The sequence below is a fragment of the Phyllostomus hastatus genome, unplaced genomic scaffold, assembly GCF_019186645.2.
Source record: "Phyllostomus hastatus isolate PE091 unplaced genomic scaffold, TTU_PhHast_1.1 phas_contig_80, whole genome shotgun sequence".
In the NCBI taxonomy this organism is placed as follows: domain Eukaryota; kingdom Metazoa; phylum Chordata; class Mammalia; order Chiroptera; family Phyllostomidae; genus Phyllostomus; species Phyllostomus hastatus.
The window spans coordinates 11,350,184-11,369,527 of NW_025333960.1; the positions used below are offsets into that span (position 1 = coordinate 11,350,184).

Sequence of the window (19,344 nt, forward strand, 5' to 3'; positions counted from 1 at the left end):
CAATCTCTGAGACACTAGAATGGGTAACTTCAAATTAATTGGAAGACATATTGTGCTCATGATATTCACAAGTAGTTTACAAATGCTGTATTTCTGCAAATGCCTAGGTGTTTGGCTTGATTTTATATAGTTTCCATAAAGACTTTGTCCTGAAATTAAACTAGGGCTATATTTTTGCATGCTTAAAACTGACATTTATTTATTCTGATAACTTCAGATTCATACATCACTAATCAACGGCAGACCAAGTGCTGATGATCTTTCCCCCAAGTTGTTGGAATTTACTTCTGCACGATACATCCGCCTTCGCTTACAACGCATTAGAACCCTCAACGCAGATCTTATGACCCTAAGCCACCGTGACCCAAAAGACCTTGATCCTATTGTTACAAGACGAGTAAGTCTATAGCAGAGCTCCTACCATTGTGAAAAGTTTATCTTGTTTACAGGAAATACACTTTTCTTTTTGCTTAGCTTTTTCCTCCCAGGTGGCCTTCTTGTTTTATTAAAGGTCATTATATGTGCTTTGTTAAAAGTACCCCCTTTAAGATAGGTGAGTGTTCTGACACCTTGTCCTCAGGTCCCTTCAGCTCCACCACATCCCATAATGCCACAATGTAGCGAATGTAGTGGTCATCATTCTTCACAGTCTAGTCTGGCTCCACATCTGCTCTCCAGCAAGGCGGGGGTGGGGGGGTGCTTTTGTTTGTTTGTTTTCTTACTTCAAAGAAAAATGTAAAGTTTGCCATATGATTTATATTCAAGAAAATTTACAGATTTAAATGTATAGTCAAGTGTACAAGGTTTGTGTGGATATTTTCAAATACTTTGGATTTGAAAAACTAGGAGTAGAATTAATGGGTTATAGGGCATTTGAATGTTTAATTTTTAAGAATTTACTAGGTGTTATCAAAAGTAGTTGCACTGTTTTTGCAGCATATACAAGAGTTCTGGTTGCACCACACACTTCCACGTATTTGGGTTGTCAGTTACTCATGTCAGCCATTCTAAAGTGCATATAGTGGCATCTCCTTATGGTAATTTGCATTTCCCTGATAACTAGTGTTGACCATATATCTATTGGTGTCTGATCAAATTTTTGTTTATTTTCAAATTGGTTATCTGTTTCCAAGTCCTTTGTCAGATATGTCTATGTTGGAACTATCTTCTCTCTGTCTGGAGCTTGCCTATTCACTTTCTTGACTATGACTTTTGATGAGTAGAGGTTTAATTTTGATGATGTTCAATTTATCATTTTTTCTTTCATAATTAGTGCTTTCTGTGTCCTCTCTGAAAAACTATTTGCCTACCCCAAGTTTACAAAGACATTATCTTATGCTTTCTTCCAGAAACTTTATAGTTTTAGCTTTTATATCTATTATCCTTTCAAATTAAGTTTTGTATTTGATGTGAAGTAAGAGTCAAAGTTCTTTTATGCATGTACCATTGTTCTAGCACCATTTGTGAAAAAGGCTTTCCTTTCCCCCATTAAAATGTTTTGATACCCTGTTGAAAATTATTGATCTTATTATTGTGGGTCTATTTCTAGACTCTGTACTATTTCATTGATATATTTTTCTATCCTTATGCCAATAACAGACTTCTGCAATTACTGTAGCTTTATAATAAGTCTTGAACTCAATTATTTTTCAAGATTGTTTTGGCTATTCTAAATTCATTGTGTTTCTTATAAATTTCAGAATCAGTTTGTTAATTTCTGCCAAAAAATAAAAGAGCCTGCTAAAATTTTCACTTGGGATTCCCACTGATTCTATAGATCAATTTAGGAAGAATTTTGGAAGCCATCTCCACATTATTGGATCATCCAGTTCATGAATGTGCTATTATCTCTTTATTACCTGGGTGTTCTTCAGTTCCTCTTGGCACTGTTTTATTATTTGTTTATTTGCACATCTTAAGTAAATTTACTCTTAAGTATTTTATGTTTTTAAATGTTAGTGTTAATAGTGTACTTTCTAAGTTCATTTTCCATCTATTCATTTCCAGCATATAGAAATGCAGTTCATTTTTGTTTATTGATTTTGTACATTGAGGCATCACCAAATTCACATACTATTTCTAGCAGTTTTGGGGTAGATTTTCAATGTATACAGTAGTGTCATCTACAAATAATGACAGTCTAGTGTTATTGTGCACTCTGTATGCCTTTGGATTTTTTTGTCTTGTGCTATTGAACTGGCCAGCATCTCCCACAGAACGTTGAATAGAAATGGCGAGAAGAGAATTCAAGAAGAAAGCATTTAAACTTTTATTATTAGTTCAAGGTTTTCTATAGATCCCCTGTATTAGAGTGAAGAATTTCTCTTCTATTCCTGGTTTGCTGAGTGTTTTTAATGAATGGTGTTGAATTCTTTAAAATATTTTTTATAAGTCTAATAAAATGATCATAGGATTTCTCTCCTGTATTCTGTTAATGTGATAATTTAAACTTATTGACTTTTGTGTATTAAATTAACTACATTTCTGGGATAAGTCCTACTTGGGCATGAGTTATTATACTTTTTATATAGCGTCATATTCTATTTAGCAATATTTTTTAGGGTTTTCAGTAGCATTGGTTTTGAATATGACTGCCTTGGTTTAAGATGCAGCCAAGTTGAAAAATTCTTTTAAACTTCTTTGGTTTCTACTGATGATCTAATCAAACATTATTTATTTTAATGAACATAAAAATTTTTGTGCATGATATATTTTAAAATGCATATCTAATTATTTTTAAGATTACCAGTAACAATTGGGATATTCATTGGAGTGCCAACATTTTCTTTTCACTGAAATTAAAGAGGTTTTAATTTTGTTTGTAACTTCCTTTTCCCTTAGTACTACTACTCAATAAAAGACATTTCTGTCGGAGGAATGTGCATCTGTCACGGCCACGCCAGCAGCTGCCCGTGGGATGAAACTGCAAAGGTGAGTTCTTGTGTCTCACATTTTGCTTAAATATCAAAACAGAAGTTGTAGCTATAATGTTTGCATTGTGCTTTTTTAATTCAAGGCAAATGTTGAAATGTATAAAATCATGCTGCAAAAAAGATTTTCTGATAATTGGTTTATTTTTTCTTTTTTGGTTAGGTTACTATAAACTTTCCATTTTTTCAACAATTTCATTATGCCTTTTCTTTGTGGAATGTATTTCTATTTAAATATTTCTTATGATTTTTTTGTAAAATATACAAAATATAAAATTTACCCTGTTAATCATTTTAAAGTGTACAATCCAGTGACCATATGCATTCCGAAACCCCTCTCCTGTAAGACTCCTGTATTTCCTGTAATACAGTAAAAATGTATTTTACTGGGAGAGATTCCTTTTAAAATAAAATGAAGAAAAATATGTTAGTTTTCAGAGTCAATTTTGTATCCCTGTTGTCTAGAAACTACAGTGTCGATGTGAACATAACACCTGTGGCGAGAGCTGCAGTAGGTGCTGCCCTGGATACCATCAGCAGCCCTGGAGGCCAGGGACCATTTCTTCTGGTAACATGTGTGAAGGTAAGTCCTCTGGGAACTGAAAGGATGTGGAGATTTCCCCCCTCTTAGCATGCTTAGGTTTATGGTGACTTAATAGTTGTTGTAATTAATAGATATCTTTTTCTTAGGTGTTTAAGGAGTTCCCAAAAATACAAATTACTTTAATAAAATTCAAACAATTGAGACCTAAAAGTGTGTTAATGGATTTGATATTTTATCTGAGATTTCCTTTCTCAGAGATTAATGTATCCTTTACTAATTTGGATTTAATTTTTAAATAGGCAATACAGTCACAAGATTCTAAAATCTAACAATATATACAAGTACATAATAAAAGCATTACTTCCTCTCCATATCCATCTTTTGCACTTTTTATTATTTCCTAGTATGTTTTTCCTAAAACTTTTATGCAAATAAAGCACATATTGACATACTCCTAAACCTCACAGTTCATACGCAGAACCTGACATACTGTGGGTGCCATTCTACATGTGTTGTTTTTATACTTAACAATACATCCTGAAAGAAAATCTTTTTATATTAGCAATATGAAATGCTGATTTTAAAAACAGTAGCATGGAATTCCATATATGAATATAACATAATTAAAACAGCTACCAATATGTGGGTATTTTGGTTGTTACCAGCCTTTCGTTAACATAAACAATGATGCAATGATTAACCCTGTATATGTCACTGAGAAGTGTGCAAGGACTTCTGCAAGAGATAGATTGATGGGTCAAGTGACAATGCACATTCATGACTTTGATAGCTATTTCCGATTGCCCTCCATAAGATTGCCCATGTCCTATTAAAATTTTTTGTTCTATAATTTTAAGTTAATGTATAATCATAGAAACTTACCTTTGAAGGAAAAGGTTTTTTTTACATAGGACAAAATATATATATTAATTCAGATGTTAAAATATTCTTCTAGAATGTAATTGCCATAATAAAGCAAATGACTGCTACTACGATGAAAGTGTTGCAAATGAGAAGAAAAGTTTGAATATGGCTGGACAGTACCGAGGAGGAGGGGTTTGCATAAACTGCCTGCAGAACACCATGGGAATCAACTGTGAAACCTGTGTCGATGGGTATTTCAGACCACACAAAGTAAGAATGCTTCTTTGCCATGACTGAGCTTTGCCTTCCCAAAGTGGAAAAGAGACTTCCCCAAATGTCAGCTTCTGTGTTGGAGACTCATTTCCTTTTGTAATATCTTACTTATATTCTTATTATACTAGTAGTATTTTGCATATATTGATTTCCTGCTCTATTTGTCCTGTATTTTTGCTCAGATTAGGGTGGTCACTCATTGTTATTTAACGTGAGTCTGAGGGCCCCTTTCTGTGTAATCTCTGAATTTTGTAGTAAGGTCAGTGCTAAGAGTCAGCCAGTGACTAAAACAGCTATATCTTGACCACAGGAAATGCTCAACCAGTCATCAGTTGGCTTGATGTGCAGTTGTCACACAAATCCCTGTGGTCGTCTGGTGCTGGGTAACCTGATACACATGCTCTTACAAGTGATGCTCATAAACGGCTCTGAGAGATAGAAGAGTTGCAGGGGGTGGCAGTGATAATGTGGATGACACTTTGGTAATGAAACTAGCTGCTATCACCATCAAAAAGATGTTTGGGACTTTCTAGCTCAAGTTCACCTTATCTTCCTGAGACCTACATCTCCTGGGTACACAAATCATTGTAATAGTCACATCCTGGACAAAAATTCAATACTTCGTCATTGGTATTGTTGTTACTATTTCTAGTAAGATTATCCAGGACAACCCCTTCCTTTCAGGTGTCTCCTTATGAGGACAACCCTTGCCATCCCTGTGGATGTGACCCTTTCGGGTCCCTCAGTTCTGTCTGTGTAAAGGATGATCTCCATTCTGACTTACACAAAGGTAAGTTGTGCTTGTAATTTATTTCTTTTCTTTTTCTTTCTTTTTTGTGGAAGATTTGTACCTAGTGGAACTACTACCATTGTATAACAATTCAGGTCTATGGTTTGCTATTGATTCTTTTGTTCAGCAAACATTTATCAAGTAACGACTATGCCCCAGGCCGTTTTCTAGGGCCTAGGAACATGATGGTCACGGTTCCTGCTCACAAGCAAACTGAACCAAACACGGGAGTGTATGACATCATGCCAGGCAGGCAGGAGGGCCACAGGCATAGAGCAAAATTAGGAATCACGGTTGACGTGAGACAGAGTGCGGAGATGGCAATGCTGGGGTGACGGAATGGCATTTGAGAGGTTAATTGAGCATTTGATGAAGGATGCAATAAGGCTTATGTAAAATCACGTGTGGAACACAGTAACTAGCAATCACTCTACTTAGTTCTCACAAGACACAGGCCTTTTGTGAACTTCTTACCTGGCAAAGCAGGCAAATCCTCCAGGTAACTTTGTAAATGTCAGTGTTCTTTTTGTTTCAAAAACTGGCCAATAAACTTGCAAATACATAAGTATCCTGAGTAGGTTTCATCTGTTCCAAGACTTCTGTGGCCCCTCAAACCCTCAGTCCCTAGCAGTTAAAATGGATATTGACCAGCAGGAAAGGAAGTGCCAACCGTGGGGCCCCCTGGAAATATGGAGGGTGAATTACACATTGGAATTGATTCTTAACTGCCCTTGTTAGCAAGAGTTGATGATGATGACAATGACAATGACCCTTGACTGGGTTCATTAAAAATATATGTATCATTTTAACTTTCAACCATAGCAGCTAGAAATCACTGAGCCCATTTTATAGTCAGGGAAACTATGTCAGAGCAGTTAAGAAACTCGGCTGACGTTACACAACTGTTACAGAACAGACAAGGGGGGCCTGGGACGATATACTATTATTTAAAAGGCCCCCAGGTCCGTCATGTCCGCCACCAGAGGAAAGACGTCTCTCAATGCCAGAGATTCGTGAAAAGGAAAGGAAATGTTTATTTAATGCTATACAGACTTCAAGTAGTGACCTAATGTCTTTATCAAAAATCCTAAAGTCCCTTAAAACACCCACAAACAGACACAGTCCTTCCTTCCTTCCCCCCTTTGCCCAGTCCAGAGTACTGTATCTCAGGAAAGGAAATAGAAGTCCATGGCTCAGGCAGTCCTCTGGTTCTTCCCAGTTAGTACTCCATCTCGACTGGAAGACCTCCCTGGGTTCCCAGCACCCTCAGCTGAGTCACCGGGATCTCTGCTAAAACCAGGTGGTGGTTCCCCCTTCTAAAGCTGTGCATGGCTCTCCTTCTCAGGGCTGCGCATGGCTCTCCTTCCTAAAGCAGCATGGTTCTCCTCCTCTCAATGGCCGAGGTCCTCCCCATTCTGCTAAAGCCGCATGGTTCTCTCTTCTCTCAGGGCTGCGCATGGCTCTCCTTCTCAAAGCAGCATGGTTCTCCTTCCTAATGGCCACCAAGTCTGGGTTTTAAATCCCCGCGGCCAATCTTCCTCTGCAGCCTCATTTCCGACTCCTCCCACACTCGGCTTCACATGCCAGAATTCATATCCTTCCAGCTTTACTGGGCTGCCATCATGAGTCTGGGCAGGTGTGGCCCCATGTCCTGGAGCCAATCTTCTCTGAGCTCCCACACAGGCGCTGTAGCTTGGGGGATCTGCCCCCAGTCACGTCTCGTCTCGGGTGGGGAAGTTACTTCCATTCCCCTGGCTCAGAGATGATCACAGCTATTTAACATATCCATGCAACCAGCCAAAGGCTATAGATATGTTAAATGACCACACCAGAGGGTAGCTGCAAGGCTGTTGCTATGCAAAACAGCTCTCAATGGCCCTGCTCCATTTGTCCCTTCCCCCAACCCACACCCTGGGTGAGGGGGATGGAGACATCTTAAAATCTCCTGGACACCTTAAGTTCTGGACCCCATTTCAAATGCCCATTTGGGTGCCCCCCTCTTGGCTGCACCCTGTAACACAACCAGAGAGCTTCAGCACCGACATTAAAGCAGAAATAGTGCTTGTTACCCTTTACTGTTTGTCTCTGTGCTGTCAACATAAAAAACATTCAAACCTGTGGAGAATTTTTGTGAGTTTATTTGAGCCAAACTGACAACAATTGCCAGGAAGCAAAACCTCAACAAGTTAAAATAATGCTCTGGGGAACGGCAGTGTCTCGCACTTTACTTCATACCTCACGATCACACGATGGGGTGAGGCGTGAGTGGGTTACCTTCAAATCCATTGGTGAGAGATTAGGGAGGTGGGAGGAAGCAAAGCACAGAAACCTCTGGGACTGGATAAAAAGTAAAATGGTAGACACATTTTTATGTAGGTGGGTACAGGGTAGTAACAGCCAACAATGAACATGATAACAGTAACAATGAGGGGATTTGTGGTCTCCCCCAGTGTGGTGCCTGTGCTTTGAAGAGCCAGCAGGGTGGGGAAATTTGACATTCCGAAGGTATGTTATCTTAGATGCCCAAGGACTGATGCGTGGGTCCCCGGCCAGCAGTGACCATGGAACGCTGTGGATGGCTTGACGATAAACACTCGAGAAAAAAAAAACACATGCACAGAGACAGACTAGTTTCTGTGGGGAAGTAGGGACGAAATGGCCAACCCCCCAGTAGGGAGCGCGCTGATTTACTGTCCATACCTGCTTTTATTGGGCTCATTTTGCATAATAATTCAGGTAAAGTACAGTACTCATTAGGGGGAAGTAAGGAACTATAGAAAACAAAGAACTCTGCCGGTCTTTTGAGTCGGGGTCAAAGAGCTGTAAGACTGAGGAACAAAATAACTTCCTCCTAAGACCCTTCTCATTCAACTGAGAGCATTCTAAACAAAGAAGGTTTCACAGTAATTTACATGCTCTTTCTTAGGCCTGATCACCCCAGGGAATCTGCACTTCTCAGCACAGAGCTGCACCACCCTGTCATTGTTTCAGGCTTAGGTGGAGCAAGGGAACTAAGGCAACTGGGAGACAAGGAGGTTTTTTTCGCAGACGAGGAGAACTCAGGCTATGTCAAAGCCGAGGAGCGAGGGTCCATCACCCCCTTTTGCTGCAGCCCCCCAAGTCCTTCTTTTGGGGGACCTCCCAAAGTGATCGTGCCTGTCTTAGGTCGTTCCCCCCGTGGGGAATCTTACCCATCTTTGGCTAACTGACCAAGCTTTTTGGGGTTCAGTCATGAATAAAGCAGCAGAAGCAGCATTCCTGCCAGGAAGATAAGCTTTTGTCTTCTTGCTGGCTTACAGTTCCAAGGGCGTTCCCTTAGCCTTAGCCTAGGTGGGGGTTTCAGCTTCTGATACCAGTCAGGGCGGTTCCCAACAAAGGACAACAGACAGACTCAGTTAAGGTAAAGTCTGATGTTTGTCAGGGGAAAATACCAGCCTACTACATGACTACCTGCCATGAACTGCTTTTAGTCAGAAAGTTTTAATTTCAGACCATCCTGTGTGGTTATTTTAGGTGTCTCAGTCTGTGAGACTGTCACACAGGTCACCCCTGAGTGTGGCAGGTTTTGCATGTGGCCCCTTTTCTTCCACAGTGCTTAAAAACATACAATGCCCCCCACACCCCGAAACTTCATATCGTGATATAATTCACTGTCATACAGAAGAGTACACCCATTTAATGTGTATGATGTTTTTTGGCGTATTCATGGGTGCAGCTATCACCACAATCTAACATTGGTGCATTGTCATCACGTCGCAAAGAAAGCTTTACCCATGGGCCACCCCCCTCAATTTCCCTCCGCCCTAGGCAACTACTAATCTACTTGCTCTCTATGGGTTTGCTTATTCCAAAAATTTCATATAAATAGAATCATACAATATGTGGTCCTTTGTGACTGGCTTCTTTCACTTAGCATGTTTTCAGGGTGCATCCATGTTGCAGCATGAATCAGTCCTTCAGTCTTATTTGTTGCCGAATGATAGACATGCCACTGTACGTATTTATACACTCATCCGTCGATGAACATTTGTGTTGTTTAGAGTTTTTGGCTTTCATGAATACTGCTGCTTCAAACATTTACATACAGTGGTTTGGTGGACGTATGTTTCCATTTTTCTTGGATAAATACTTAGGGGTGGAACTGCTGGGTCATATGGTAATTATATGCTTAACATTTTAAAAAGTGCCCACTAATTTTCCAAAGCTGCTGCACCATTTTACATTCCCACCAGCCTCCGTGTTTTCGTCTCTGTTTTCTTTCTTTAACCCAGGGGTTGACACACTATGGTCTGTGGAGCATATCTGACACCACCTGTTTTTGTAAATAAACTTCGATGGGAAGAGAGCTATGCCCATCAGTTTGTGTATTATCTGTGGCTGTTTTTAAGCAACAGTGGCAGAGCTGAGCACAGCAAGACTGGTCAAAAAGCCTGAAATATTTACTCTCTGGCCCTTCACAGATATAGTTTGTTGAGCTCTGCTTTAAACATCTTTCCCTTCTTGTTGGGTCATTGCCATTCTTTTCTTCCCAGGGAAAAGGCCAGGTCAGTGTCCATGCAAAGAAGGTTACACAGGAGAAAAATGTGATCGCTGCCAGTTTGGCTACAGGGGTCACCCAGCCTGTGTCCGCTGTGACTGTGGTCCAGCCGGCAGAGTGAATGAGGACCCATGTGCAGAACCTTGTCTCTGTAAGGTACGTGTGGGGGTTGAAGCTGGCGCTGCCTTTCCCCCGGGGTTTCCTGGGAAGGGAGAGCATCCAGTCAGCTCAGATGATCAGCTCCTGAGCACAGCAGCAAGGCTTAAGCACAGCTCCCACTTTCTACACAACTTCCTGAGAAGCATGACATCTTGCCACCGCGAGGTGGCCCCAGTACCTGTTCTTGGACTTAGATGGGCACCTGGTTTTCCTTTTGGTGCCTTCTGAGCAATGGCCATGTATTCCAGAAGTGTTTCTGTTACTTCCTGGGTGAAATCAAGTACTGCATTTCTCAGGCCTTGACTATTACCTCTTTGTGACATTATTTTTCAGCTTTATGATTGCAGGAGAACCAGGAAAACACTAAATTTCTAAGAATACTAAAGGCAGGTGGCCAGGGAGGTGTTTTGTTTGGCTATCTGATATTAATAACCATTTCCCCTGCAAGTATAAGGACCTCCAGTTACATTTATGTGCTATTCCCGTGTAAGCAGTCTTAGGCACATGTGGCATAAATCTGAAGATAATCTTGAGCATTTATAAACAAGGCAAACAATAGCACATCCCTCTTCAGATTTTAAACTGTTTGAAAGATCAGCAGAGATGGAAGATTTATAACAAAACAATACAAAAAGTCCACCTAAATATACTCACCTAGCTCTAAGATCCTTAGCCTCATTCTTGAAGACAAAATCATGTGACAAGTATTTCAAACTATCTGTTCTAGAAATATTGACATGTGGCTTCACATTCATTCTGAGTGTCTTTGTGTTTACATGTTTTTCCAAATTGCCAAACACCTTTCTTGAAAATATCATGTTAACATGATTTTCATTACGTCTACCTACTGGTTTCAAAAGCTAACCTTTTACTCTAACTTGCAGGAAAATGTTGAGGGGAAAAATTGTGATCACTGCAAGCCAGGATTTTATAACTTGAAGGAAAGAAACCCCGAGGGCTGCTCTGAGTGTTTCTGCTTTGGCGTTTCGGACGTCTGCGACAGCCTTTCCTGGCCCATCAGTCAGGTGCGGGAACCTTCCGGGAGCCAGGCCTTAATGAGCGCCCCTTAAATGAGCTTTCTAGAAGTTGTGTTATGAAGTTACAAGGCTAATTTTTCCCTGTGATGCCATTCTCATTCATTTGGAATGACTGTGGGCATGAATCAAAGGCAGCCTCTGCTAAAGTGTTGCCCATTTCTTTCTAGGTCATGTGTTTGCCCCAAATACATTTCCCTATCAACAGAGATTGCAGTATTGTAGAATGTAACATGTTAGATGTGTTCTGTGGGGAAATGCATCCAGCTGTGAGATCAGATCTCCACACTGGTCTCAGGCCAGGAAGCATACCAGGACAGGGAGACAATGCAGAATTTTCCAGCTCAAGGAAGCTGGAGATGGTGGGAACAACAGCAGGTGGCACAGGGATTATGAAGGCAAGCAAGGGATCCCCAGTTGTTTCGGGAATGAGGAGTTCTGGGGGAATGACTACAGGAGGGGGGTGCCAAACGGTGACTAGCAGGGACAAAATGTGATGGCTGGAGGTGAAGGAGGAGCTTCAGGGTGGAGGACTTGCCCGTGGTAACCACTTCTCTCCACGACCCATCTCAGGAGACCTATATCAGCATTGCCTGGGGATGGGGGTCCTATGCACTTAATCTCCTTTCCCTCCCTCCTTACCTGCCCTCAGAATGGTGAGGAGTGGAGCAGCCTGGGGAAGGGAGGGGAAACTCAGAGTAATATTTGAGAATGGATGTGAGTTCCTGTCTGTGATCACTTGTCATCTCTATGTAGATGAAAAATTGGGAGGATGGACTCTAGAGTCTATTATTATACACTTTTCAGCATTTGGCTAAAAAGCAGGGGGCAACAATGAAGGAGAAGTCCAACTTAGCCAAAGACATTTTATGTAATATATTTATTAAGTTCTATGCTATGTTTTCATCTAAAAAGTATGTTTGTGATCTTCACAACTCTGCTCCCCTATTTGTTTATACTTGGTTTGGATTTGGGGGATGTGTGGCTCGTTCTCAGGTTTTCTGGCTCTTTGACAAGTGAAAGGGTCACAGGTCCCGAAGTTCTATGGGCACTGTGTGTTAACTGCATCCCTAGCTAAGTTTCTGGGTCTCTCTTCATTGTGAACATATTAACTCTAACCTCAGTGAAACCTAAGGTGACTTCTACTTCAAATTCTAAAATTCTTGGATCCTTTTTTTTTAAGGTGAAGAATATGTCTGGGTGGCTGGTCACAGACTTGATCAGTACAAATAAGATCCCATCTCAGCAAGACGCACTGGGTGGACGTCACCAAATCAGCATCAACAACACGGCGGTCATGCAGCGGCTGACTTCCAAGTATTACTGGTTGGCCCCGGAGGCCTATCTCGGGAATAAGGTACTTCCAGTGACAGCGTCTTTGACAGAGATCTCAGAGCACTTTACAAAAGAACTTCTGATGGCATTTTAGGTAGTGTTATTGGTCACTTGAGTGTTTGACAGAAAATCGTACAGCATCCACCTACACCTGATTCACATAATTGTTTTATCCTTGTTTGACCCTTTGTTACACACATCATGAAAATAGGAACTTTGTTCCTGGCCCCATCACAAGCAGTCTGTTGTGTGACGTCTTGTTCTTCCTCCCAAAATAGACCTCCTACTTTCCTCTGGGTCACTTGGGCCCTAATGAAGTGTCAGGCACAATCCTGTTCATTTAGTTAGCTGTGTGCTTATCCTGGCCTGGCTTGCAGCAGACACTTGGAACGGCCGTGCGCAGGGCCTGCGGCACTGCCCCCGAGTTCATTGTCCTGGTGACTATGACTCACATAAAATTCCCATCTAGGAACAGAGAATCCTTTCCATTTTTTAAAGGATTTTATTTATGAGAGAGAGGAAGGGAGAGACAAAGAGAGGAATAGAAACATAGTTTGATGATTATATTTTAATTTTATAGATAATTTTATGTATGTTTAAATAGTGTTTACTTTTGAAAATGGTTATTTTTCCCATCAAGTTATAATTGTAAAAGATATTTTTTATTCATAATATGATCATATCACCAAAGGTTGATAGTTTTGTGTGTTTTTTGGGAGTGTTTTTGTTTGTTTGTTTTTTTATCTCTTGAAATCACCTCTCTAATTTTATGGTATAAAGATTGGATTGTGAATATTTCATCGTTGTAATGTACCTGAAAAAATAAAATATCTATATTACATCAAAGGATACCTGATCAGGAAGAAAAACCTTTAGTTCTTTTTTTAGCTGATCAAACGTGTCTTTGATTATTCTCCAACAAACAGGGCAATGCAATCAAAATTTTGAAATTTTAACTGTGGATCATACTCCTCACCCCCTAGAGTATTTCAGTGAAATAAATGTCTATTTTTATGTGATTATCAGACATTTATAGTAATTTACCTTGGGGCCTCTAAGGAGTACTAAATATTCATATAATATGCTTTAATTTTACTGCCTTTAACATGGCATTAGGGTCCCTACACATTGGGGCCGCTCACGCACCTCAGAGCCCTGCCATTTACAGAGCTCTCACAGCCACACCCCCTCGCCAAGGGGCTCTGATTCTGCCCTCCTGCCTCAGTGCTCACTCCCTCTTCAACTTTCCAGCTGACGGCGTTTGGCGGTTTCCTGAAGTACACAGTGTCTTATGATATTCCAGTGGAGACAGTGGACGGTGACCTCATGTCTCATGCTGACGTTATCATTAAGGTAATCGCTTTTACGTTGCTTTGCTATGGAGCTGAAGAGCTGAGAGGGGCGACAATTTTCTAGCACAAAATGGCTAATAAGTGAGGCCATAGCAGCAAGGAGCTCACTGCCAAGTGGCCATTTAGCAGTGATTCACCTCCTCTGGATATCAAGAGCCCGAGTGTGAGAATTCTGTCTTTGGGCCCATTTCTGGAATCACTGCAGGGCAGCACCTGTCAGTCTTCCCCTGATCCCCACAGCTGACCCATCTTGTCACACTGTAAAGAGAGATGAGTTTTTGTTCTGACACTGACCTTTCCAGCCCTTTAAGTCCCCCTACCCTTCCTGCCACATTGCCTCCCCACACGAATTACTAGGCAGCGGTGCTCATGTGGAGACAAGAGATGTGTTGCCACTTTTGCCCTCAGTCTTCACCCCTCGTGTCCCTAGTCCCTTTATCCTCACCCCTCCTCTCCTCTGTCACAAAAAGACCCGGGTTGGCCTCACCTGGGAGGATTCCTGGAGCGGTAAGAAACCGTTCCAGGTTCTTGTCTGCAGTGTCTGCACTCCACTCCTGTCTCCTCCCATGCCCTGTCCTTCCGTCTCCAACCCACAGACACTGGAAACTACGAGCTAGATGCATATTTTTTTAACAGCCATTTTTAATTTTTAACAAAAAATTTCACAGCAATTGTAAGAAAAGCTAGAGGTATATTTATTTACTTTTTCTACTTTTATTCTTCAGCTAAAGATTGGTTGCTTTGAGGAAAACTGTGGGCAAATGCATGATCTTGGTTCTTTTCTGACATCCCAGCAAAAGATGTGGCTTTTAGATTTATTATTCACATCCCTCTGAGAGGAATTCAATGAAACATCTCTGATTGTTCTGGACCAAGGGTTATAAACCCCATTACACAAGAACCTGCACACAAATGAAAAGCTGTGTTGCTGAATACAAAATTTACTTTCATTATTTGATCATAAAATTGAATTACAAACACATGTCCTCTTGTTTTGAAATGTTAGGGAAATGGACTCACTTTAAGCACCCAGGCTGAGGGCCTGACATTGCAACCCTACGAAGAGTACTTTAATGTGGTGAGACTTGTGCCTGAGAACTTCCGAGATTTTAATAACAAAAGGGAGATAGATCGAGATCAGCTGATGACGGTCCTTGCCAATGTGACGCATCTCTTGATCAGAGCCAACTACAATTCTGCGAAAATGGCCCTTTACAGGTATGTATTGAAAGGGAGAGAAAACTTAAAGTGAGCATACTTCATTCTTGTCATTGTTTATTATTATATATTTTAAGCTTAATATATTTTACTCAATTATTTTAAGGACACGGCTAGTAGAGCTGGCTGCCTTAACATCATTGTTATTACTCTAATTTTATTGAAGACATAAGAATAGTTGTCTGTGTACTAGATACAAATGCATCTAGAAAGAGAGTGACCTGATGTCAGGATCAGAAATTGTCAGGATGGTTTTCTGAGAAATGCTTGAGTTCACGGTTGTCTGGACCACAGTGCATCTGGTTTCTACACTCCTGATGTTAGTGGTCTTAAATTTTACACATTCCACCTAAGCTAATGTGTCTGTCCTTAATAATTTTATTACTTTGAGAATGTCAATTTCTGGCACTGCTAGGCTAAGCATAAACATTGGATACATCTAAAACAAATGTAGAATTGTACATTTAATGGCAATTTCCCTGTATTAGAGCTGAGACAGTTGAATGGATTAATTTTTCTGAAGTGCTTCAACTTGGAATGGGTCACATTGACCTTTCCCACAGCCGTCTTTAGGTGGCACTGGGTCTTTGCACCAAATGTTGGGGGTGTTTCCAGGGAATACTGACAGTTCCAGAAAGTGTATATGAAAATCTTCAATTACTTAATAACAAAAAACATCACATCATTGCTTTGTTTGAATTTGCCTTGTTTTAAGAATTTGTCTTCATGTGAGATGTCATTTGTGAGTAACTCATGCAATGACCCCTGTCTCAATATGTAGGTTGGATTCTGTCTCTCTGGACACAGCCAGCCCTAACGTCATAGACCTGGCACTAGCCACTGAGGTGGAGCACTGCGAATGTCCCCCAGGCTACGCAGGGATCTCCTGTGAGGTAACACCCCTCCTGTCCCGTGTTCTTCCTTTTTTTCTTTTTTAAGGGAGGAAAAATGCACTGAAGGTGACATAGTAATATATAGTTGAATTTTAAATTTAGAAACCCAGTGTTTCTAAACTTTAGACTTCTGGGGACGGTAGGAGTATTGGAAGCCACGTTGTTGGAAGAACTATGATTCCTCTGCCAGAGGACCACTCTGAGCTCTTTCTCTATGTGAGCTCCTTTGATCCTGACAAAGCCATAGCAAGTGGGTGGTTCATATGCTTTCTGTTCTTCAGATTGAGAAACTGAGGCACAAAGAGATTAAGTAACTTGACCAAGGTCACATGGCTAGAAAGTGTTCAAGTCAGAATCTGAACTTAATCCATCTGTTAAGTACCACCTGATCCTGCCTCTCATTGTTTATGACTGACTATAACTATGAACATCTGTCATTGGTTGTGGTTTCTTGGCAATTTTTATAAAGTGACAACATTTAACCTTTAATTGTTTTTTATGAATATTAATTATAAACTTTGCTGTTAATAAGTTGGCATAATGCTTCATGGTATGACTATTTAACTAAATATTTCTATTTTAAATATTTTTAATGTTTTTTTAAAGCAATGAACTTTTATTTAGATCTCAAACATGTATTTTTAGGCCCAGCAAATGTTTGTAGGTCCTAATCGTTGAGTGCATAATGCTTAATGGATTGCCACTAAACAACTGTAATGCCACCTCATGGTATGTGGCATATGTGAAAGGTGAGCCTACAGCCTGCAGGCAGGTAGAATCATGGAAGTAGAAACTGAGGCCAGCTCCACCAGGAGGGGGCAGCAGTGAACAGCTGCTGCTGGACATCAAGTCCTGGGCTTTGGAGGGAAATTTGCAATGTGCATGGGATAATAACTCAAGTAAGAACAAGAAGCTTAATACACGTTCTCTAGTGTCTTTGTTAGGCAGAAGAAATTATTTACTCAGACTCTTAACTCAGAAGCTGACTTAAAGAATCAGGAATGGGAGTTTTGGTAGCACTCGAGCCAACACAGAGCTCCAGGCAGCTATCTGCCCCATGCCCATCTGCAGACAAGGGCAGTGTGTCTGTGTAGAAGTGTTAGGGAACTTTCCCAAGGTCACTGTGAATGAATGCATTTATGTATTACCTGTAGAATGAAAACACTCCTTAAGAATTCTTATAACAATAAAAACAAATCCACACCCCCTCCTACCATGCCCCTTGTGGGCATGCACTGGCCTCTAGGTCAATCGTCCCTGGTCCACACTCCCCACATGTTTCCTGTCTGCTGTGGCCCTGGGCAGGCTGTGGACGTGGGCCCTGGAGGTGCGTGCACCTGGCTTTGAACCACTCCGCTGGCACAGTGGGCACATTGTCTAACTGCCCTGTGTGCCAGATGCCATATCTATAAAATAGAGGTAATATTTCTCAAGGGTGAGGCAAGGACTAAATGAAATTCTGTGCCTGAAATGGTTCTTCGTGCCGCAGAGGCAGGGAGTGGCGTCCTTGGATGCCCACATTGCCTGTCTGACACTCAGACCCCCCAAGCACACCTATAATGTTTGCTCAGTTAAAGTGATATAGTTTGACTCAGGCACACATTTGAACACTTTGGTAGCAACATGTAATTAATTTTAAGCAAAAGAAAAAAGTAATAAAGTTGAGAGAAAAAAACCTCCATTTGAAACACTGTTAAACGGCTGTGTGTTGTGAAATGATTTCTAAGATTATTGCAGTGGAATATTGTGAAGGTGTATCCTGACTCATTAAGTTTTTGTGTACATGCTTCTACCTTGAGAAAGACATAAGGAACTGGAATATAGTGATGGTAGCATAACTTGGTAAATTTACTAAAAATGTCTTTGAATGGTACTCTTAAATTGGATGCGTTTGTAAAGGCACATGAATGATGCCTTGATAAAGATGTTTGAGGAAAGTAAGAAAAAAGAAAAAAGCATTAGTTTCTCTTTCATGGAAAACTGAGCAGTGTGTGTCTTTAACATATTGGGAAGATGTGTGTGTCATGGACGAAGGTGCCTTCGGCAGCATGGGTCACCTGGCCTTCTTTTGCAGTCCTGCCTCTCTAGCTATTACCGTGTGGATGGAATACTCTTTGGAGGAATTTGTCAGCCCTGTGAATGCCACGGCCACGCAGCTGAGTGTGATATTCACGGCGTTTGCTTTGTGAGTCTTTCCCAGACCTTAAGCGATGTACCTCCCATCTCAAAGTCAACTGCTATGCAGTTTTTTTTCCCCAAGATTCCTTCACAGGAGAATTTCTCTGCCCTTGAAGACCCCAAAGGAAATCTACAAATATAAGTTCATGTCATAAAATATTTCCTTATTTTCCCCTTTTGGGGAGGTAAATACATACATTGGTGATAGTGAAAAAGGAATATATAACTTTATTGTGGGTTTTTATTAAAACAATGAAAAGTAATACTTTACTTTGCAAGATTATAAAGCCATAAAAAGCCATATAAAGTTAGAAAATGTTGCCCATTGATTAAATAAAAAGGATCAGATATTTTAAATGCAAGTACAAGGAATTTTAAACATTATATTACATAGTATATAAGGAATGGGATAATAAAACTAATACAATTCATTTGTAGAATATTTAATGCTTTATAGTTGTTAGCGCAGATCAACTCTTCAAACAAGTACTTCTTTCATGCAGTATGAGCTGAAACAAGGCTTAACAAATACGTAATTAATCTTGAGAATGAACTTTGGGCAGATACAGGGCTAGACCTGTTTTTTAACCTCAATCAGGAATTCTTTTAGGCTCTTGTGCCTGGAAGCCAGGCCACATTGTTGAGTTTTAGTGGATTCACTCCTTTTAGAGGGAGTAAGTGCATATGTTAATTAGCTGAACCCCACTCATCCTGAACCCCATTCATCCTACAGGGATGTATTCTTGCTCTTTCCAAAAGAGATTGATTGGGTCCCAGAGCAAGGGAACATTAATTATCTGAACCACGGAGGGGATCTTGGCAAGGCGCCAGGGATGGCTTTTTCTCTCCAGAGCCTAATTTTTCTTTATTCTGAAAGTAAAGCATTCATTTTGGTTTTTTGTTCGGTTCTTCATTCTATAAATAAAGCAGCTATAGAGTAGAGTGAAGTGATGGTTTGCACAGACTCGGTTTTGTAGGGTCAGTTTCCTCAGGCGCACAGCTTCCCGCAACTTGATGGGGTTGCTGCTTTGGGAACATCTCTCCCATTGCCATCTGGGTTCGCAAGGCAAGCCTCGTGGAGGCCTTTGTCAGTGTTTGGGGTCATCAGCAGGTGGTGGTTGTGCCACCTATGTCTCTAGCTACAGGTAGGCTAAAAGAGAATTTGCACATGCTTCTATTAATATATATTTACAACAATGTAAACTCACATTCAAGTGGAAATGATAAATAGCAACTG

The 19,344-nt window shown here is 40.7% G+C and overlaps 1 protein-coding gene across 1 annotated transcript in view; it reads left to right on the top strand.

Annotated features, from left to right (window-relative positions):
* The window catches only part of LAMA1 (laminin subunit alpha 1), a 155,979-nt gene that overhangs the window by 53,008 nt on the left and 83,627 nt on the right, over positions 1–19,344 (top strand). Inside the window, exons 5-16 of the mRNA XM_045850290.1 lie at positions 218–397; positions 2,842–2,931; positions 3,396–3,513; positions 4,430–4,608; positions 5,296–5,401; positions 9,934–10,094; positions 10,982–11,122; positions 12,315–12,488; positions 13,718–13,819; positions 14,825–15,036; positions 15,818–15,929; positions 18,004–18,114. Coding sequence (XP_045706246.1) covers positions 218–397; positions 2,842–2,931; positions 3,396–3,513; positions 4,430–4,608; positions 5,296–5,401; positions 9,934–10,094; positions 10,982–11,122; positions 12,315–12,488; positions 13,718–13,819; positions 14,825–15,036; positions 15,818–15,929; positions 18,004–18,114 — 1,686 coding nt within the window. The remainder of the gene's footprint in view (positions 1–217; positions 398–2,841; positions 2,932–3,395; positions 3,514–4,429; positions 4,609–5,295; positions 5,402–9,933; positions 10,095–10,981; positions 11,123–12,314; positions 12,489–13,717; positions 13,820–14,824; positions 15,037–15,817; positions 15,930–18,003; positions 18,115–19,344) is intronic.